Genomic DNA, 23,124 nt, shown 5'->3' with positions numbered 1-23,124 from the left:
GATTACTGTAAGACACTCATTACTCCTACCCACCTTTATAATTTATCACTTAATTCTCAATCATTCCTCAAGTATTCCACTTTTGGCACTGACATTTCCTCCTCTTCCCTCCCCAGCAAAGTACTGCAGCAAGCAGGTCAAGTCTTTCCTATTTGTCCTTCTAATGTTTTCTTCCCCTCTTCCCTATCTGTCTTATTACACTCTTTCCTCATATGTCACTACCTCCAACAGACCTTTTCCAAACACATCTATAAACTTGGAGTATCTCCTGCATCTACCAATACAACTGTGCAATTAGCAAATGCTATCTTGCATCTGTTACCCAACATTTCATGGCGGGAGAGGAAATTCTAGGTCCAAAACTGGATTTGAAACCCATGTGAAAGTAAAAACTGTCTGAAATTTCTTAACAGTTCTGAGAGCCTCACATTTCGGCAATACAGTAGGCCCTCCATGTCTGCCTGGGATGTTGGTACAGTTTGTTGCCCAGAGTCAATGCATTGGAGTATGGTGTGGTGGTGTGTTGAGTGTGTACCTTACGGAGACCAGACCTAGTGTAAAAGTATTAGATCACAGGCTCTCTACCCTCATGAAAGGATTTATGCTTATCTGTGGGCGTGGGTCAAGTCTGATAGTGTATTCAGTTCCCACAAGACTGTTGTCAGCCAAGGTGGCAGACACCTGTAACCCTAATAATCTGGCAGGCTGAGGCAGGAGAAGTTCAAGTTTGAGTCCAGCCTGGGTTACCTGGTGATTGAGCAAGTACCAGTCTCAAAATAAAAAATGGGAGAAACAAGAAAAAAAAACAAAACATGGTGAATGTAACTCAGTAGGAAGGCCTTGGTATAATCCCCAGTACCAACCCCCACCCCCAAAAAAGACCGAGTTACCATAAAAACAAAGCTGACCCCTATCCAGTCTTCCTATGTTACCAAGTGATTTCCTCTGGATGTGTTCCTGCCATTTGCCATGAAGCCCTTACCAGGACAAGGAAATCCTCCCACCATGCTCTTGAACCTACAGAACTGTGAACTAAATCAACCTTTATTTTACAAAGTATCCAGTTTCATGTACTTTGTTACAGCAACACAAAATAGACTAAGAAAGATGCAAATTCCCAGTCTCAGGACAGACAAACCTCAAAGATATCTTCTCCTTCATGTCCTGCCCTGAACTCAGAGATTTATCACAGTATGATAACCACTCTGATGGCCAGGATATAGGCAACCTAAGTCATGCTTATTAAGTCTTGCTACAGTCCTGACTTTGTAGGCAACTACTGTATCCATGTGAGGAAAGGGTCGATTACCATCCTTGATGCCAATCTCTTTAAATTATAAACATATCCACAGATGTCCCTGTGTCTCAGGATCAATCACTTAGAATTACTGTTATCATCATCATTTTGGGTTTTTTTGAGACCGGGTCTCACTATGTAGTTTAGGTTGATCTTGAACTCACCGTGTAGCCTGGAATGGCCTCAAGCCCACAGTTATCTTCCTGTCTCACAGACTCCCAAAAGCTGGCATTATAGTGTGTACCACCACGTCCAGCTCAACCACTAAAGATTTATGACAAATACATTTATCTAAATTCTTACAAATAAAAAAAGACTAAAGAAATTGGATATTCTTGCCAAGTTATCAGGAAATACTACTTGAGTTATTTTGATATGTGAGCGTGTTTACATATTTAATAGTTTGGAAAATGTTAATGTTCTTTTCCTCATGACAGTCAAAATTAGAACTTAACACATTTCAGCATGCTTCATTGCTTTCATGTATATTCCATTAAGCCCATTTTTAAAAAAAAATTGGAACAGGGAAGCTGGGCACGGTAGCACATGCTGTAATCCTAGTGTTTTTGGGAGGCTGAGGCAGGAAGACTGCTGCAAGTTTGAGGGCAGCCTGAGCTACATAGTGAGTTTAGGGGCAGCATTAACTGTACAGTGAGACTCTGTCTCAAAAACAAAACAAAAAACAAACACACACACACCCTGGGAAGGGAACTAAATTTTTTTTGATACTGGGAATTGAGTTCAGGCCCTCATATTTGCCAGGCAGGCACTGTGTCACTGACCTATGTCCCCCAGCTGTTTTTTTAAAAAGGATGAAAAAAGTAATATAAGATTATATAACATTTTTCATATGTGTTTTTGACAAAAATCAATACCAATAAGCAGTCAGTATTGTGGGGATAGAGGAAAATCTTCTATGTTTACTCAGCTAAGGTATTGTTTCTAGTTGGGAAGATAGTACAGGTCTTTGGTATCCAAAATAACAGTAAACTTTAATAAAAATAAAACGTTCCTAGGCAGGACATAGTGAGTTTCAGTCCTGCCTAAATTACATAATGAAACCCAGTCACTAACCAACCTATCTACCTACTTCTCCCTTCTAGAATGTTTTGTAAATTATCCATAAATTTATAAATTGCTACCATGTCTTAGTATACACATACATCTTCAAAAAATATCCTACAATGGCTTTAAGCCACTTTCTTAGTTTATAAGAGCTCAGAAATATTTGAATTCTTTTCCTTTAATCTCACTACCTGGCCTAGTGCCCACACAGGGAAATCATTTCCTTTGTCAACTGTTCTACCACTCAGTCCCACCTCCAGTCCACAGCCAAGTCATGTGAGACAGGGTCTCCCTAAGTAGTTCAGGATGACCTTCAACTCACTATATAGCTCAGGCTGGCCTTGAACTTACCGAGATTCTCCTGCCTCAGCCTCCCAAGTTCTGGGTTACAGGTGTGTGCCACCATGCCTGGCCAATCAAGTAATTACCAATCATGCATCCACTCAAGAGTCTTCTAGCAACTAGACTGACATTTCATTTTCCAGAAGCTTGACATCATCTGAAAGAAAACAGCAGCCAACTCACTTCCAATTAATCATTCATAAAAATGCAGGCAGCCATGGTGGTGCTCACCTGTAATCCCCACAGGCAGGAGGCTGAGGCAGGAAGATCACCACAAATTAAAGCCCCTGATAATCAGGGGCTTTAATTTAACCTTGCACAGTGAGTGCAAGGCCAGCCTGAATTACACAGCAATACCCTGTCTCAAAAAAAAAAGCAAACAACCACTTCATACCCATTATGATGACTACCATCAAAAAAACCACAGGTATTAACAACTGTTGGTGAAGATGTGGAGAACTCAAAACATTTATTTCCTGTTGGTAGGAACGTACACTGATATCACCGCTATGGAAAACAGGATACCAGCTCCTCCACTTCTGGAGGAAGTAAGGTCTGAAAACTGAAAGTAAGGTCTCAAAGAGAGGATGTATGTCCATGTTCATAGCAGCTTTACTCACAAGATCCAACAAATAAAAGTAACATGGATGCACACTGACAGAGAGGGGTAAACCAAGTACGATACAAACCATGGAATATTCAGCCTTAAAATGGAAAGAAATTCTGACACAGGTCACAACATGAACAGAACTTGAAGATAGTGTGCTATGATCCAATCACGAAAAGACAAGTACTGTGTGATTCCACTTATATGAAGCAGTTTTAGAGCAGTCAAAATCATAGAGACAGAAAGTTGCCAGGGGCTAGGAAATTGGGAATGGACAGCTGCTGTTCAATTGGTACAGTTTCTGTTTTGCAAGATGAGGAGTTCTAGAGATTGGCTACACAACACAAATGTATTTAAGGGTACTAAACTATACATTTTTAAGTAAGATGTAAATTTCACGTGTTTTCACCACAATTACAAGGAAAACCCCAAATTCAGGTGGCTTCACGGGTGAATTTTACTGGATTATTTTTTTCAAATTAAACAGCTGTCAGGAGGGGTGGTACCTACTTGTAATCCCTGCATTCAGAAGGCTGAGGTTGGAGGATTACCACAAATTTGAGGCCATTTTAGGCTACACAATGAGTCCAAGGCTACCCTGAACTAAATAGTGAAATCCTGTCTCAAACACCAAAAAATTAAATACACTTTGTGGTGAACTGACAACTGGCGGTCAATTTGTAACACCCAGCTAAACTGAATCAGCAAGGTGCTGGGTGTGGAGGTCCCACCTGAGGATTGTTGCCAACAGCATAAAAAGAAAACTAGAGGGGGGGCTGGGGATTTAGCTCAGCGGCATAAGCGCCTGCCTTGCAAGCAGGCAGTCGTGAGTTCGATCCTTGGTACCGGTAAAAAGGAAAAAGACAAAAAAAAAAGAAAAAGAAAACTAGAGGGGAAGATGGTGCTCCTGCTGATTCTCCTGGAGAAGCCTTTCCCACTGGCTTTCCTGATACAAACTTGCCTATAATCACCATCAGAAGAGCTCGGGACCTTGCTGTTGCTGAGGATAGTTGCAGTTCTTTTTGGGGGAGCCCTGGTCTTTACTTTGAGGATGGCTTCCTGGCTCCAGTGCAGATCCCTCAGCTGCTGGTACAGATCCTTCATCCTGCTTGCTAGTGCAGACTTCATCGCTTCCACCACTGACCTTTGGGCCTTCACAGCGCAGGTCCTTGAAATAAGACTTGCATGAGACACTGCCATGGGATTCAGGCCTTCAACTGGATTCTTTGGGTCTCCAGTGTGTAGACAGATCTCTTGCACTTTCTTTTAACTCTTAAGAGTAAATATTATAAAATAAGCCTATAAAGAATGTGTCCTGGGGGCTGGGGATTTAGCTCAGCAGCATAAGCGCCTGCCTTGCAAGCAGGCAGTCGTGAGTTCGATCCCTGGTAACGATAAAAAGGAAAAAGACCAAAAAAAAAAAAAGAATAGTGTCCTGTATTAAACTGTTTCCCTTGCAAACCCTGACTACAACAAATCTGGCCCTATCTACAGATTCCATAAATCTACATTCAACCAACTGTGAATCAAAACTATTCAGAAAGAAACTGCATCTGTATTGAAAATATACAGAACTAATATATGAGGAATGTAATCTATAGGTGATTTTAACTATATGGAAGAATTTGGGTAGACTGTTGTACCATTTTATATCACAAACTTGAGAATCTTCTGTTGTTGGTGTTTACAGGGATCCTGGAACCCATTCTCTATGAATGTGAAGGGACAACAGTACCAGTTATTCACAAAGTCCTCCAAAGCACTTTAGAAAAGGAGGCAACAATGCATTCTATGAGGCCATATTGGCATGATACCAAATCCAGACAAGCGTATGTCAAGAAATCTAAGGATCAGTGCTCTCATACAAATATAAACAAAAAATCCTCAACAAAGTAGTTAGCAAGCCAAATTCAGCACTTAAAAAGTATTACATACAATGAGGAAGTGGAATTTATGTATTATAATTATGTAAGGCTGAGGTAACACCCAAAAATCAGTATAATCAATAAAGAAAAAAAAAGCATGATTATTTCAACAGACAAGAAGTATTTGACAATCAGTATGGAGATTCCTCAAAAAACTAGGACTGGAAGTTCCATTCAATCCAGCTATTCCCCTCCTGAGTATTTTCCAAGGAAAACTGAAAAGGCCATGTCACAGCGATCCATGTGCATCCGTTTATAGCAGCGCAATTTGCAATAGCTAAATCTTGGAAACAGCCAAAATGACATCAACTGGGGAAACCAAGCAAGCAGCTCCCCGCCCTGGTAAGCAGCTGCGGTGTGGCAGACTGTGGCCCCTCCAAGGGGAGAATCACCAGTGTCTTCTGAGTCCACATCATGTTGGAACTTAGGACACTGGGAAACAAAGCAACCAGCCTGCCTCCCTGCTAAGCAATAGGGAAACTACTGGTGCACGGCCTAGAGTCAAACATCCCACTTCCCCTACCCCCATTCCTCTGTTCCCCCGTTAGCAAATGGGAACCAGAAATCTGAGCATCTTTTAGGAGGTTGACCATAGTAAATAAGGGGATTTCTTTCTACCATCTCTTTGAAGGCAAATATTTTTATTACTGTTTTGCTTTATTCTAATTAACGGTATTACTCTATTCAATATTCTGTTTTGATAAATTCTATAATATTCTGTATTTCATTTTATTTTGATATACATGATTGAAAGAACAACTATTGTAAAGATAATGAAATAGGGGGCTGGAGGTTTAGCTCAGTGGCATAAGTGCCTGCCTTGCAAGCAGGCAGTCGTGAGTTCAATTCCTGGTACTGATAAAAAGGAAAAAGACAAAAAAAAAAAAAAAAGATAATGAAATATACTGTGATATCTATTACTGTTTAAAAAATAAAATAAAATAATAAAAATGCCATCAACTGCAGATGTGGTATTTTTATACAATGGAATATTATTCAGCTATAAAAAAGGATGATCCTGAGGCTTTTATACATAAGCGGAGGCAACTTGAGACCATCCTTAAAAGTGAAATAAATCAGTTTCACATTTGTAAATATCGTATTCTCTCTAGTATAATAAATAATAAAAAACTGAAAGAATAATAAGATCCAATGTATAATAATATTGTAATAATGAAAGGGAAAGTGCTCTAAAGGATATAACTGAATGTATGTTTAAGTATAAAAGATAAAGAACCGTATTACTAAGTTTTTGTTAGTTTATCAAACAGAAGTTTGCACAGAAGTTTGTCATTGTCCATTTTTTATGCTTTGATTTTTGTAACTTGAACAACCACTTCTAAGATAACAATAGTAATTTATCAACTAATGATTTCTTACTGTTTTTTTGACTAGTCATTTCTTACTATTTTTTTTAATTCTGTATTATTTCTATCTTTTTACCTGCTTTGCTTTTTTTCTCTAAATAAAAAAAAGTATTTGACAAAATTCAATGCCTATTCATGATAGACTCAACAATTGGGAATAACAAGGAACTTTCTCAATCAAGAATTCATATGGAAAAAAGAATACTCCACAGTTAATACCACACTAGTGAAAGACTGAAAGCTTTTCTGTTAAGATCAAGAACAAAACAAGGATGCCAACTTTTATCACTGCTGTGATCACTGGATATTCAAGGGAGGGCAGTTTGCAGAAAAAGAGAAACAAGTACTGTTTAGATTGCAAAGAAGAAATAAAGCTACCTGTATTTGCAGATAAATCATCTTATATGTAGGAAATCCCAAAGAATCCACTAGTAAAACTAGTAAGTTCATCAAGGTTGCAGGACACAAGAACAATATATAGCCAGGAGAATGGCACAGGTGCATAATCCCAGCACTTCTGAGGTTGAGGCAGGAGGATTACTGTGAATGCAAGGACAGCCTGGGCTACATAGTGAGTTCAAAGCCAGCCTGACCTACACATGGCCAGGCCATATCTCAAACAACAACAACAAAAATATACAAAACACAACTGTACCAACTACCAATGAATAATCCAAGAAAGAATGAGAAAATGAGTTCATTTGTGATAGCACCAAAAGGGATGAAACACTTAGAAATAAATTTATACCCAATGTACACACACACACACACACACACACACACACACACACACAGAAGGGAATAAATTCAATGACAGAAGCACAAGCAATGAACTCCAAAAACTATAAAACATTGTTGAAAATAGTAAGGCATGTGTCACTATGCCCAACTATGAACTAAAGAAACAAGAAAATAGTCTATGTTCATAAACTGGAAGACAAAATTAAGATAGTAAAACTCTCCCAACTAATCTACAGATTCAATACAATCCTTATTGAAACCTTACATGTTTTTTATGCAGAAATTGACAAGCAAATCCTAACAATTTCTATGGAAATACAAATGACCCAGAAAAGCCAAACTAAGAATAATAATTTTGAAAGACACATACCTCCCTTCTCCAAAACTCACCACAAAGTTACAATAATCAAGACAGTGTGGTACTGCCTATAAGGTCACATAAGTCCACTGAATGCGATTCAGAGGTCAGAATTAATTCTCTCATATTTATACTCAATTGATCTCTGACAATGATGCCAAGATACTTCAACCGGGAAAAAAGTAGAGCAGTACCTTGGTACTCAACTGTTTTGAAACTCCTTGGATTTGGTACTTAATGATTTTTGATGCAAGAATCTTGTCTCAGATACTTGGCACGGCACACGCCTGTGATCCTTAGCACTCTAGAGGCTGAGGCAGAAGAATCACTGAGTTTAAGGACATCCTGGGCTACAAAGTGAGTTCAAGACCAGCCTGAACTACATAGTGAGACTGTCTCAAAACAAATCAAAAATCAAAACATTAAATAAAAATAAATTAAAAATTAAAAAAAAAAAAAAAACAGGTATGTCTCAGGATTTATTTGTTTGGGACTCCATGAACAAGCCAGAACTTCTGTGTCAATTTGTCAGTGTCAAGTATCCTGACTTGCACACCCTTCCAGCCAAAACAAATTGTTTTTGGTATTTATTGAGTCTCCCAGAATGAATTATGGTGAATACCAACGTACCATTGCAGTCTTTTTACCAAATGACGTTGAGACAACAGTCATAAAAACAATGATCTTGGATCACTTCATTTTACCATATACAAAAATTACATCAAAATTGATCACGGATTAAATGTAAATGCTAAACCTACAAAATTCCTAGGAGAAAACCTAGGAGTAAACTGTTGCAATTCTGGGGTAGGCAAAGCTACCTATGTAACATCAAAAGTATAAAAAAGGTAAAGATAAACAGTTAAGTTGGAGTTCATCAAAATTTAAAACTTCTGTTTCAAAGGATACCATTAAGGGCAGGTGTGGTGGCACAGGCCTAAATACTAGCACTCAGGAGACTGAAGCAAGAGTGTCACCTGGAGTTTGAGGTCAGCATGGAATACATAATGAGTTCAAAGCCAACCTGGACTACAAAGCAAGACCCTGTCTCCAAACAAACAAACAAAAAATAAATGGGGTTGGCAAACTTTTTCTGTAATTGAATTAGACAGTAAGTAGTTTTAGTCTGTGAAACTTTACTAATCCTCAATGTAGCTACTCAAGCTATCATGTTGTAGAGCATGGAAACATCCACGCACAAGTTGTTTTAAATGGACCTTGGGGCTGGGGTGTTCCTCACTGGTACAGTACTTGCCCCTGGGCCCAATCCCCAACATTGTGTGTTGGGGGAGTACAATCCCAACTACTCAGGAGGGTGTGGCAGGAGGATCTGGTGGTTTTTAGCCCAGTTTGACAATATAGCAGGACCCCATCTCAAAAACCAAAACAATGTAAAAGTTGATATAATGGGCTGTAAATGTAAAAGTTGATATAATGATATAAAGCGGCATAAGCGCCTGCCTTTCAAGCATGTGGTCGTGAGTTCAATCCCCGGCACCGATTAAAACAAAAAAAAAAAAAACTAAAAAAAAGTTGATATACCTAGATCTAGAAAGAAACAGAAAACAACTAGTAAACATGTCAGCCACAGTAGTACATGCCTGTAAACTCAGCACACTGACACAGGAGGATCATAAATTTAAGGCTAGTCTGTACTATAGAGTGAGATTCTACTTCAAAGAGAAAAAGACAAGAAATCAGTTGTGATGGCTTACAGCTATGATCCCAAAACTCTGGGAGGCTGAAGCAGGAGGACTGCAAGTTTGAGCCCACCCTAGGCAACTCAGGGATACCCTGTCTCACTCAAAAGGGTTGGAGGGTTTGGGGATGTAGCTCAGGAGGACAGCACCTGGTTTCATCCCTGGTACTACCAAAAACAAAAACAACTAAACAACTCCACTGCAATCAGTACTGTCTAAAGGATGCCATTAAATATCCATGATACAAAAAAGAAAAAAAAAAAAATCATGTACTTTAAATTCAGTTCCAAAGATGTGTGCACCTAGACAACATAATTGCTAGGAGCTGCTTATAGTATCAAGGTCTGAACAAATCAGTTTAAATTTATTTTTTCCCAGTACTAGAGACTAAGTCCAGGACCTTTACACTGAGCTATATCTGCAGCCCTATTTCATTTTTAAACAGTCCTGCCTCAGATTTCCAGAATGCTAAGGTTACACATACACACACACACACACACACACACACACAAACACACACACACATATACATACATACACACACACACAGTATAGTCCATCGCCTGTTTACATTCTACACTAAAATTTAACCCTGCTAGGCTTGGTGGCACACTCCTGTAATCTCAGCTCTCAAGACTGACACAGGAGAATTGCCATGAGTTTGAGGCCAACCTTGACTACATAAGGAGTTCAAGGCCAGCCTAGATTACATAAGAGACCTTGTCCCAAAAAAACAAGCAAAAAAATCTAAACAGATGAAAATAAAAAATTCAAGCCCTTCTCTCTCAAAGAGTAATTTTAACCCAATAATCAAGGGCGGGGAAGTCAAGAGTAGGGAAGTAGTAGTAACTACTAGAAGACTGGGTGATAGAAATTCATGTGAAACTATCCTAATGTTGAGAAATAAGATCTGATTGTTACTTAAGATTTCAAAAAGAATAGTGTAGTAGAAAATAATTTTTCACAATTCAAGGGCATACATTTCATATTATTTTATACCAGCTTTGAAAGTTGATTAATTACAATCTAGACAAGGGAATTCTAACCTGGTTCACAGCAAGTAAAAAATGCTTTAATAGAGATATACTAAATCTGACGATCAAATAATTAATGCTCTTCAGCCAGGGATATTCTCCATGATACCTCATTTTATATTTTTTCCCCATTAAACGATGATTATAAGGGTCACATAAACATCTTCAAAATTTGTTTTAAACTTGGCATGGTGGCATACCCCTGTAATCTCAGCAAGCAGGAGGCTGAGGTAGGAGGATCATCACAAATTCTAGGCCAACCTGGGGCACGCAATGAGTTTGAGATCAGCCTGAACTACAAAGCAAGACCCTGTCTCAAAAAACCAAAACTAAAACCAAAAAAACCAAAATCTATTCAACATTGTATTAGTAATTCTTCTATATGCCACTAAACAACTAGCCTTTTCAAATTATACCATAGAAATTGATATTGCTTTATTTTATTTTATTCTATTCTATTTTTGGAGACAAGGTCTTACTATGTAATGCAGGCCAGCCTGGAACCCATCTATGTAGCCTTGGTTGGTCTCCAACTCATGGTGATCTTCCAGCCACAGCCTCTTGAATACTGGAATTAAAGGTGGCTGCTGTCTTTACTAATAAAGAGAAAACATAACTTTTTTTTTTTTCTTTGTCTTTTTGAGACAGGATCTCGCTATGCAGTTCAGGCTGATCTTGAGCTCACTTTGTAACCCAGACTGGTCTTGAATCCTCCTATCTCAGCCTCCTGAGTGCTGGGATTTTAGGCATGTGCCATCACACCCAGCAATTTGTTAATCTAATTCTTCAGAGAAAGCAGCTTTGGAGTGTGTGTGTGTATATCATTATGTAGTGCAGACTGGTCTTGAACTCACTATAGAATCCAGGCTGGCCTTGAACTCGAAGCAATCCTGTCTCAGTCTCCTGAACCTTACAACCCAAAATTAAAAATGCTCCTGAAGACTACATTAAGACAGGTGTGGTGGCACATGTAATTTCAGCTACTCACAAAGTTGAAAAAGGAGGATCACTGCCAAGTTTAAGGCCATCCTGGGCTATTTAGTGAGTTCATAGCCTGGACTACATACAGACCCTGTCTCAAAACAAAAAACAAAAAACAAAACAAAGAAAGACTACAATGATTTTGTTTCAGATTGGATTTCTCATTAGGCACTAAAAGCTTTTCTTTTCTTAATCCCCAGCCCCTAAAAGCTTTTCCTATATATTTCTTACACTTCACCATAATCTACCTCTTAACTTCAAAGCACCAGTAGAAGGTCCCTCCAAAACGTAAGGGTAGAGAACCATCAACTACAGTATTTTGAAGACTCTTCCCAAAACACCTGGTTCCATTCCAAGAGGAGCAAAAATATAAAATCTCAGCTACTGACAGCTACCACTCTTCAAAAGAAGGAATAAAACAGTAGTTGTTATGGCTGAAATCTACACACTGGTCAAAATTTTAGCAACCTGTGTATGTGGATGGCAGTGGTGGCAACCCCATGGCACACATGCTGTAGCAAACTGTTTTTACCTAGCACTGAAAGCTCTAAAAGGTTTGCCATCACTGTTGTATGATATAATAATGTTACCTTAACTGAATCAGTAGGACCAACAAAATTTGGTAAAGAGACCTTATTATTAGTGGAATTAGCCCTGAAGGTTAGAAGAAACAGGTATATACACTTTTCGGTTTTGGGCTTTTAAACTACTGAGCTATACCCTCAGCCGAGGAATATATTTTCTGAAGATTCACTTAGGGGCTGGAAGCCATGGTTTTATCTTGCAATAAAAAAGAAATTATGTTACACTTTAGGCAGAGAAGAAATAAAGCCAGAAAGAAAAGTATCAGTCAAGTAGAACACAATTTAAAACAGTACCAAAGATAATCTGATTAGGCATATTAACTATTAAAACAAGGGTAAATTCAGAAATAGTACCAATATTTCAATGCCCTAAGAAGCTGTCTCTCAGAAGACCGATTAGGATTAAGGAACAATGTGACAAGATCTCTATATACCAAACAGCCCCTGAATCCATCCCCCAAAAAGTCATTTTCTAATTACCAGAGGAAAAACCAAAAATAAGTGGAAATGCCCAGCCAAGAAGCTAAAGCACAGAATCCCTGGGCAAAGTACTTGGAAAGAAAATATTTAAGTAACATAGTTCATACAGAAAACCAAAAACAACAGTTCCAAAGAAATGGAAAAACCATTTCAATTCCACACAAAGAAATGGAAAATATGGAGTCAGACACTTGAAGGAAAAGCTTTACACTGTGAGATGAGATAGTCACCTCTAATCTCACTGTAGCAGAAAATGTCACAGAAATGGAACCTAAGCCAGCAATGGTGCTAGACCCCAGTAACCCCAGCTTCTCACGGTCTGAGACAGGAGGACCCCAAATTTGAGGCCAGCCCTGAGAAATTTATCAAAACTTTTCTCAAAATTCAAAAAAGGGGTTGATTGGGGGTAGGAACAGGGATATTGCTCAGTGCAAGGTTCAACCCCTGTACCTCATTTAAAAAAAAGAAAAAAAAGTGCAAGCCTCTAACAAATCCAATCACCAGCCAGTTTTACATTACAGCTTTCCTTCTGACGCTATATCCAGATGTTTGTAACTCAATTATATTTACTATGCATTCCTGGAAATTTCTTGGACAGTCTGATCCTACAGATTATTTCCACCAAGGCACAAATGTCCCGACCTTTCTGGACTTTAAGTTTCCTAACTGTAAAATGTGGGCACCATGCCAAATGAGATCAACTACAGGGTCTCTAACCTTTCTTGAAAGTTTACACCTTGTGACAAAATTGTTACCAAAGTCAGCTGTGAGTACAAAATTTGAGTCTGAGGGAGGAAAAAAAGTTTACACTGTCATTCCAGAGCCAACCACAGGGAGGAGTGAGGGCTCTGAAAAATTCTCGAGGGAGCCAGGGTATTTGGCTTTTACCTGAAGCCCAACTGCTAAGTGGGCAAACCCTTAATTCCAGGCACAACTGGAGTCATTTTCTTGGCTCCCTATACCTAGACTTCACAGTACTCTTCACAGTGACACACAGTATTGTCCTTTTCTCCCTTTCTTTCGAACACTTCTCCCTGTTCTTTACAGTTCCATATCCAACACTACTCGCCCAACACTACTCCTTTTAATCTAGGTGTTTTCCTTTCTTCCAAAGAAAAATTTTCTTTAAAAAAAGCTCTCAATAGGATGAGAAGAAAATAATTGATGAAATGGTTGAAAATCAAGGGAACTAAACAAAAACACGGGCAAACCACAATTTCTGAGTTTTAGAGAAATTCCAGGAGAAACAATTTACCAAGCAGAAGGAAGGAAGGAAGGAAGGAAGGAAGGAAGGAAGGAAGGAAGGAAGGAAGGATAAAAATGACACAATTTGTTTTCCATAGGTCATAAAAGGCCCTGCGAAGTGTGTGCAAATGCGTGACAATCCTGGAGTTAGGCAGTGTCCCTAACTCAGTGCCCAAGGCCAGGCAACTAGGTGTTAAGAATATGAAACAAATTATCCACCCGGCTTTCTTTCCCTGTTGTCCCTCACCCAAAGAGGCCCCCGCATCACCTAATAAAAAATAAAAACTAAACAGCCCCTTACGTCTATTTAGCTCTTTCTGAAGAGGTAAGTGAGTACAGACTCCCTCTTTCCACCTTTACTGCGACGCTACCCCTCACCGCTGAACAGCCCGGAGGCCCGGGCTGGCACAGGGGGATGGCGCGAAGACACGGAGAGGGCGATCAGTGGGCGGAAGGTGTCTCTCCCCACATGGCCGAGCCCTCGCCGCCACCGGCCACCGGCCCGCGGTTCCCGAGCACCCGCAGCTCCCTCGGCCCCGACCCTGCGCTAGCTGTCGCCTTCCAAAGTGCCGCGGCGGCCGCAGGCTGTCGGTTGGGACCCTTCCCCGGGGAGGACCCCATCCCCCTCCTCGCTCCCTTTCCCGGACAGGTTTCCGCCGTGCAGTGGCCAGGCTGCGGACCCAGCCTCCTCACCTCCATGGAGACGCGCCAGCCTTGCATGGCGGAGAAGCCGTAGGGCAGCGGGAGGCGCGGGGCGCCGACCCCGTCTCCGGAGCACTTCACCGTGTTGGGCTGGGAAAGGTAGGCACCCATGGCGGCGGCTGGCCCGCAGCCTTAGGGGCAGGCGAGTGGGGCGCGACCCGTACCGGAGCCGGAGCTCCGGGGGCGCGCGTGGCAGGAACGGGCCCGGCTGCGCGGCCGACGCCAGGTGCCGGTGAAAGGCGCGAGGCCGGCCAGGAGGCGGTAACGGGACGCTAGCTGAGAGGGAGCGGAAGCGGAAACGGCGCCGCTTCAGTCCCCGCCCGGCCGGAGAGGCGCCGCGCGGCGCTGCGGGCAGTCATTTCCTTAGCAACTCGCCCCGCCCCCAGGGCCGCGGCCCGCCCAACCGCCGCTCCCGCGAGACTGGCGCGGCCACGCCCACTAACGGCCGCGGCCGGCCCCTGCTTCCGCGTGAGGGCTGTGTTGCCCGCCGCTGCCGCCCACGTGCTCCCCGCTGCCGCCTCGCTCCCTGGGTCGGCCCCTCGGCGTTTTTTGTCCGAAGCCTCTTTTCTGTGGGGCCCGTGGCTCCCGGGCGTCCTACAGTATTATTTATCACCCTTGTCTCCCGCCCGCACCGACGCCCTCGGATTCCGCAACCCCGCCGGCTTCTGTTCAATTAAAGTTGAGTCGCATCTGTTCTGAGCTTACGCGGTCCTTTGCCAGGCCCTGTCAGGCCTCTGCGAGAAGAATGTTAGAGGTTTTTTTGGCAAAGAATAATGAAACCCTCGACCTGTGATACAGGTCGAGTTAATACTGTATAGAAACGTTTGGTGCATTCTGCTGGGTGAGAAAGATAAAGGAGGGGAGAGCGAGGCGTGGCTTGGCGGAATGCAAAGCTTTTAGACACCTGGAGAAGCCACCGTAGGACTGTACAGTATCATAGGAAAGCGGGTAATGTCACAAGGTGGAGGGAACGAGGAGAAAATGGAACCGGCACTGGAGAGGGCTTTCCGGGGGGCCAGCTGGCTTCGTGGGAGGATTCTGAGTGGTAGTGTTAGATCCCTCCAGAGGTGATCATCAACTCCCAGGTGGGCAGCTGAGTCAAGGCTTGGCGAGAGTGGGGCTGCAACCGGTTAGAAAGATGAAATGAGCTGGGACTGGGATGCCGGGGGCCGGCAGGTGGCAGTGGGAAGAGAGATGATGGATGTTAGAGATTAACAAATGCGACGGATTTAATAATGGCTTGGACCCAGGGGGTGGAAACAAAATGCGAAAATCTCCAAACAGACAAAATGGACTCATTTAAAACACAAAATGAAAGCAGGTGGGATGGCGCATGCTGTCATCACAGCACTCTGAAGGATGACGCAGGAAGACTGCCCGGAGTTGAAGGCTGGCCTAGGCTCTGTGGCAAGTTCAAGGCCAGCCCGAACCACATAGCAAGAGCCTGTCTCAAAACACATGCACGCAGGTACGCACCCACACCGATAAGGTACAGTGTGAGGACACCAGCTGCTCGGGAGGCAGAGGCCTGGGCAGTTTAGCAAATCCCTGTCTCAAAACAAAAAATAAGCAAGGCCGAGCTCACTGGTAGAGTACCCTTGAGTTCGGATCCCCAGTACCACCAAAACCAACAAAACTAGTAATGGCTTTTCCCTCTTACACGTTAAATAATCAAAAACTCCTTAATTTTTAGGAAATAATTAGAGCTCCTACATATATTCGTCACTGTGGTTTACAAGACCCTGCTTGAACCGACTGGGTTGTACATTTCACACCCTTCCATCTGTAACTCTGCTTCAGGAGTACAGGTGTTTTCTTCCTGTGTTTTCCCACACCTCTCTACCCAACCTACTTAGCCTTACTTTCGTCAGGATGTCCTTGCTTATAACCCTGTGTTAGTTTGTACCCTTGCTTAATTTTCCTCATAGGCCACATTATTGAGTCTTCTGCATATCCTGGCAAAGTTCTTATGTATATGCCCAACGATACTGCAGTATTTGTTGAATTAACGAATAATACCAAGGTTTTGACCCTGAATGACAAAATTTGATAGAGTCATTAACAGCAAATGGTGGGAATTGGAGAGGAGATGCTTGTTTGGGGAGAAAAAATGGGTTTAGCTTAAGGTGACAAGTAGCCACACCAGTGTTAAAAATATATATATATTGGATTTGAGTTAGGCTGTGAGGATAAAAGCTTGTAGGGTGTCATGAACCTGGATGAGTTCTCTGACAGGGCAGTGTTGAGAAAGCATGAAATTCCTCTGCTGCTGTTGCCGGTTTGGGGATTTTGTTTTTTCTTAGGAAAATGCGACTAACAATCATGAGTTTTATGTTGTATTAGTGAGGTTTTTCACAAGTTACCTATTTCGTCTCAGGTGTAATTTCTCATACATTTAATCTTCAAGATTAAAGATAGGAACTATAAAAGCCAACCTGTAATCCCTGCACTTGGGAGGCTAAAGCAGGATGATCTTGGAGATTTTGAGACCACCCTGGGCTATGTATTGAGTTGAGTTGAGACCCTATCGCACACAAAAAAAAAAAAAAAAAAAAAGAGGGACCCGGCATCAGCAAGTGCAAGGTCGTGAGTTTGATCCCCGGTACTCAGGAAGTTCAAGGCCAGCCTGGGCTACAGATTGAGTTCCAGGCTATCCTGAACTGCAAAAACCCTGTCTCAAAAAGACAGGAATGGGGCTGGAGGTTTAGCTCAGCGGCATAAGTGCCTGCCTTGCAAGCAGGCAGTCGTGAATTCCATCCCCGGTACCGATAAAAAGGAAAAAGGCAAAAAAAAAAAAAAAAAAAAAAAAAAAAAGACAGGAAAAAAAAAAAAAAACTATTGGGCAGCAGAGTCTCCAAGGTCCCTTAGGGCAGCCCAAGCAGCAGGCTATGTACACTACCAAGGAGTTGCTGTTCACAGCTATGGCACTCTGGGCACCCACCAGCGAAGGGACCCAGTCAGCTTCGTTGTCTGCAGAGGGTTACCATTTATTAAATATCCATAGACACACATATAAAGTGGAAATCACATCAGATTAGGCCATAAAAAGTAGGAGATGTACTAAAAATGGAAGAAAATGTGAAGTGGAAAAGAAAATAATTATGCAAGCAAAAAACGAGGCACTGGGAAAGTAGTGATGTCACAGAAACGGGAAATAAAGATACAAGGGGGCTGACGGAAAGAGGAAAAAAATGATGAGCTAGGTGTTGTGGCTTGTGTCTGCAGTCCTAGCACAAAAGGCTGAGGCTGGAGGATCAAGCGTTGGTGCCCAGCCTGGGCTACCATGGTGAGATCCTATCCAAAACAAGTGGGTGGGGAGACAGGGAAGATACTCTTCTTCACCTCTATCCCATCCTAAATCCCTAAAGTACTCTTTGAAGACACAAAGGTTCATGCTGTAACGGAGGGTATTTGTTAAACCAAAACACGACGTTCACAGGCTCATACTTCTCAGCACCATCTTTGTCTGTTTTTAAGTATGAGCTGCAAACCTTGGCTGATTACAGATGCAGTGGAACCAGCTGTTGAACGTGTGTGCACCTGAGGGGTTGATCTGAATGGAAAAGCAGGGCGTGACCTTTACAACGTATATCATATTCATTCCAAGGCAAAGAATACAGATGTGGAGTCTGTCTAGTGTGATAGAAAATAACCAGTTTACCACTCAGCAATTGCTACACTTTCACAATATTTCCCAGTACCGCTTTTAATTTATTAAAACCACTAGATTTCTTTTTCAGATTTTCTTGTCATTTCTTGCAAACTAGTCAAACACTGCCGATAACTGACAAATACCAGTCATTTTACAAGCTTTTTTTGTTTGTTTGTTTTTGAGACAGAGTCTTGCTGGCCTTGTAATCTCTAGGTAGGCAAAGCTGACCTCAAACTCTTAGTGATCTTCCGGTCTCAGCCTCCCAAGTACTGGGATTACAGCCGTGTGCCATCTCACCAGGCCTTAAAAACTGTTTTTGTTTTGTTTTTTTGCTGCTTTCAGTTGCCTCTCATGAGCAGAAAGAGGAAAAAGAAGATGCTTTGAGGCAGCGTGTGTGTGTGTATCCAGGTATGTTACTGGGCATTGAATCTCGGGCTTTTGTACTAAGCTACGTCCCCAATGCTGCCATCCCACTTTTTATCTTGAGACAGGATCTCACTAAATTTCTAAGTTGCTCAGAATGGTCTGGAATCTGTGATTCTTCCGCCTCTGGCTGCCAGAATGCTAGGGTTAGATGTATGTGCCGCCACACCCAGTCAGGCAGTGTTTTTTAAACATGAGAAATCGTGAAGGGCTAGGGGTTTAGGTTACTGACAGAAGGCTTGCCTAGAATGTCTGACACCCTAGATTTGATCCCCAGAATCACAAGAAAATAAAAACTTAAAAAAAAAAGGTGAGCCAGGCGTGGTGGCGCATGCCTGTAATCCCAGCACTCAGGAGGCTGAGACAGGAGGATCATTGCAAATTCGAGACCAGGGTGGGCTACAAAGTGAACTCAAGGCCAGCCTGAACTGCATAGTGAGACCCTGTCTCAAAAACAAGATTAAAAAAAAAAGAAAGAAAGAAAAAAAGAAAGGTGGATCCCTGTGACATACATTTGTAGATCTCTAGAAGTTCAAGGGACTCCAGGCTGGGCAATATTGTTTTACAAGTGAAATGCTCGGCCAGAAATGGGGTGGTACACACCTGTAATGTCAGCACTCTGGAGGCTGAGACAGGAGGATCCCTGGGAGTTCAAAGCCAGCCTGTGGAGTTCAAGGCCAGCGAGAACTGTGTAGTGAGACTCTGTTTTTTGTTGTTTCGTTTTGTTTTATTTTGTTTTTGGTATGGGGGATTGAAATTATGACCTCATGATTACAAGCTGCTAAGCTAAACCTCTGGCCTGAGACTCTTTTAAAAAAATGAACAAAAAGCTAAATATTCTAACTACATTATATGATGACACCAGTTCATTTTTAAATGTCAGTATAAGTTCAGAATTACTCAGAAATAAAGTAAGCAGGCATGGTGGTACATGCCTGTAATCCTAACACTTGGGAGGGTGAGGCAGGAGAATTTCCACAGGTGTGGGGCCACCCTGTGCTACATAGTTCAAGGACAGCCTGGCCTACAAAGTGAGATCCTGTCTCAAAAATAAAATAGTGTTGGTTCACATGATCCAAAATATGCTGGAATGCACACATATATATACAGATATTTAGATACATATGGAAAGGAGGGGATAGGGAGATTTATAAAAATTAAAACGTTTTAAAATTCTTAGACAATTGAGGGTACTTGGGAAATATAAGACGCTTAGATGACAAGAGATCACAAATGAAGAAACACAACCCGCAGAATAATAGAATAACAGAATTTGATAACTGAGGACAGAGTAAAAACATGGGGGGAAGCTGAGAACTAGGTTCACACAGGCTTTTCTTGGGGTTTCCATTCTGGATTTGACTCCTTCTTCTTTCACGCCTGATGACATTAGACTATTCATACAGTCTTAACCTGTGCAAGTGCAAGTTTTGTTCTGTTTTGCCAGTGATTGAAATCAGGGCCTTGAACACACTGAGCTGCAAGCCAGGCCTCCACAAGTACGCGGCTCCTGCAGCTGGAGGAGTTGAGCGGAGGTGAGTGTTTCCCTAAGTGCTTTTGTTTTCTCAAAACATTTTCCTCAAGGAAATTGCAGATTGGATGCTATATTCCTTCCTCTTGTGGTTAAAGTGATTGATCCAGGGACAAAAATAATCCCAGGGTCAAGATTTACAGCTAAGAAAGAATACACATATTTTAAAGTTACTAGAAAAGGTGGGGTGCGGGAATCCATTTCTGAGCTTCTGGGCTCTTCTAACCTTCTCACTTTTGTAAATCAAAAAAAATTTATTTTGATACTGGAGATTAAACTCCCAACCTTGCTCTTACCAGGCAAGTGCTTAAGCCACTGAGCTAAATCCCCAGCCCTGTAGACAAAAAGTTTAAAAGACTTTGAGACGCTTTCACATCTTCAAAAACTCCCTTCAGCAGAGACTGCCCCCCAGGCAGCCGGCCAACTCCTTAGGCCTTAGTGATAGCAGAGGCCTCTGCCAGGAACCGGCTTTTGATATATGAATTGACCAATCCAGAGCCTGAGCTCCTCTATCTGTCTCTGACACTGCAGAAGGCAGTGTTCCTCCTCTCTAACCATATCTGGCAATTAGGAATCGCCCTCAGACTTGGAGCCGTTCCTATAAGCTCTTGACCTGCTCTGCCTTTCTCTTAGAAACTCAGGAAGGATCTGGCCTGCGGTCCCATCTTGCTGCGCACCTCCCACCTGGCCAAGACGCGGTGCATCCTTGGTGGCCCGCCTAGCAGCACCGGCCCCTGTGAGTAGGACCTGTGACTATAAAAGACTCAGTTGCTTTGTACCTTGCCTGTGTCTCCTCTTGGAGGTTATGTGACTATCACCTAAACAACACAGAGCAGCTCTCCAAAAGTGAACACTTAAGTGAGAGAAATGTTATATTTACAGTTGCATTTTTTGTATTTCTTTTTTGTTTTGTTTTGTTGTTTTTGATGCAGTCCAGGCTGTTCTTGGACTCATTATCTTCCTGCCTCAGGCTCCTAAGTGCTGGGATTACAGATGTGTACCATTGTGCCCACTGCATATTAATATTTCTAGCAGGTGAGACATCCATTATCTTGAAGTGATTTGCTTTTACTCATGGAAATCACTAGCATGGGCCATTTGCATTTGCATAGGGAAATACCTTTAACCTAAAGCAGTGGTGGCAAACCTATGGCAAGCCTGTTGTTTGTTTTTCTTTTAAAAAGATGTTAATGTATGAGTTATTCTTTCTAAACCTAAAACCTCAGTATTCAGATTTAATTGCAGTGTTGGAAGTTTGAGATAAATGAGTAGGTTTTGGGTGCAGTTTGGGCACTAGTCTCTAGAAATTTCAGCTTCACTGTCTTAAAGAAAACCGTGATACGAACTCTGAAGCAAAATTCAGATGTGTTGGCCTAATACACCAAAAAGTATCTACTTATTAGTAATATACTGTATATCTGACACAGCACTAGGCCCCAGAGGCAGAGGTCTTTTTTTTCCCTCCCAAAATATAGCCTGAAATGCTTCTTAAAATTGTTTTTCAGTGATCTCTGTATGTTTTTATCCTAGCATTGTCTCACAGGTGCTCACAAGACTGGGACCACCCTGAGAAAGGTGCCAATGTGATCAGCACACTGCACACAGGAAGACAGACTGGCCAGAACCTCAGATAGGTCACAGGTGGCTTTAAGGGAGCCCAATTATCTGACCCAGAGAGAGTGCATGGCTCCTGCAACTGGAGGAGTGGAGTAGAGGAGGTGAGTAGAGGTGACTGTGGTCCCCTAAAGTGAAAGATGGGTGTTTCCCCCAAGGAAAAGGCTCCTGCCTCCATCAGACATTCTAGAACAGAAATAAGCAGGCCTTGGATGGAAGAAGGAAGAAAGGACCTTTTAGACCCTGCCTCTTCCTGGCTCTAGGGTTCCAAGGTGGGGCATCCTCTGGAGCTCCCGGGTGGAGAAAGACTTGGAGGGGGCAGCTCTGCTTTCTCAGAAATCTGAAGAGTAACTACTTCCGGGGACAGCTGGGAGCCACTCTTTGCTTTCCAGGCCTGTGGCCTCTGTGTTGTGTTAAGCTGAACAGGCTGGACTGAGTCAAGCTTTGGGGAAGAGAGGGAGAAGATGAGGCTGAGTGGCAGGGTACATACAAGCATATACAAGGCCCTGGGTTCAAGCACCACCAATGAAAAATAAAATAAAAATGAGAACCAGGAGATGACCTGTGTCCAGAGGGGTGAGCCCCTGTGCAGAACCTGGGAGACGTGGTAGCAAAACAGGAGCCGTGTATTCCAGAGCGAGGGCAGCTGGCAAAAATGAGAGTGGTTTCCAGGGAGACCTGTGGCAGGAAGATCCCCAGTCACTCCTGGGGGAGTCCCCGAAATCCCTGAGTAAGGAAATTCCCTTGCCATGTACACCAGGGATAAAGATTGAGTCCGACAGGTTAATCAAAAATGACCACGCGTGTCACTTAGAAAAGTCCTGTGTTTCTTCTCCATCATCACTAGGGCAAAAGGTTTTAAAACTGACTCTCAGTCAAACCAATAGCTTGGCTCTACATTTTGCTAGGGACCAAGCGAGCGCTCTAACAAGGCTCCCCCCAGTGGAATCCTGCCACTCTAGCTGCCAAAATGGCTTCTGGCCACTGCTGGAGCTATTTGTTCCCCAGCCTCCGTCAGTGATGTCTGACTGGTATGTACTCCGTGTCTCACTGGGTCACTCTTCAGGGTATTTTACAGCATGCAGTAGACTGTAAGGAAATCCAACTGAAAGTTTGTTTCTTAGATTAATGTCTTAATTTTTTTTTTCTTTGCAATATGGAGATTGAACCCAGGGCCTTCTCACTGAGTTACATCCCTGGCCCTGTTTACTTTTTAGCCACAGGATCTCTTTAAGTCACTAAATTGTCCAGATTGGGCTCAAGCTTCTGATTATCCTGCCCCTGCCACCCAGAATGCTAGATTACAGGAATATGCCACCACTCCTCATATATTTATCACTGCTTGCTTGCTTGCTTGCTTGCTTGCTGTCTCTTTTGATACTGAGGATCGAACTCATGACCTCGTACTTGCCAAGCAGGTGCTTATGCCACTGAGCTGTATCGCCCGCCCCTGTTGCTGCCTTCTTGTTTGTATTT

General features: G+C 42.4%; 1 protein-coding gene and 1 non-coding gene across 2 annotated transcripts in view; both read right to left on the bottom strand.

The window, feature by feature from the left end:
• Ppm1g (protein phosphatase, Mg2+/Mn2+ dependent 1G) overlaps positions 1 to 14,755 on the bottom strand; it is a 31,007-nt gene extending 16,252 nt beyond the window's left edge. Inside the window, exon 1 of the mRNA XM_003472941.5 lies at positions 14,420 to 14,755. Coding sequence (XP_003472989.1) covers positions 14,420 to 14,539 — 120 coding nt within the window. The 5' untranslated portion in view covers positions 14,540 to 14,755. The remainder of the gene's footprint in view (positions 1 to 14,419) is intronic.
• A 2,519-nt stretch (positions 14,756 to 17,274) lies between these two features.
• On the bottom strand, positions 17,275 to 17,404 carry LOC111757771 (small nucleolar RNA SNORA70). Its single transcript, XR_002792058.1, has one exon. It is a non-coding gene; the product is annotated as a small nucleolar RNA SNORA70 (small nucleolar RNA).
• Positions 17,405 to 23,124: the final 5,720 nt, after the last annotated feature.

Source organism: Cavia porcellus, unplaced genomic scaffold (assembly GCF_034190915.1).
Source record: "Cavia porcellus strain 051 isolate PalLab524CR breed Dunkin Hartley unplaced genomic scaffold, mCavPor4.1 scaffold_1, whole genome shotgun sequence".
NCBI lineage: Eukaryota > Metazoa > Chordata > Mammalia > Rodentia > Caviidae > Cavia > Cavia porcellus.
This window is presented reverse-complemented; position numbering and strand designations above follow the sequence as displayed.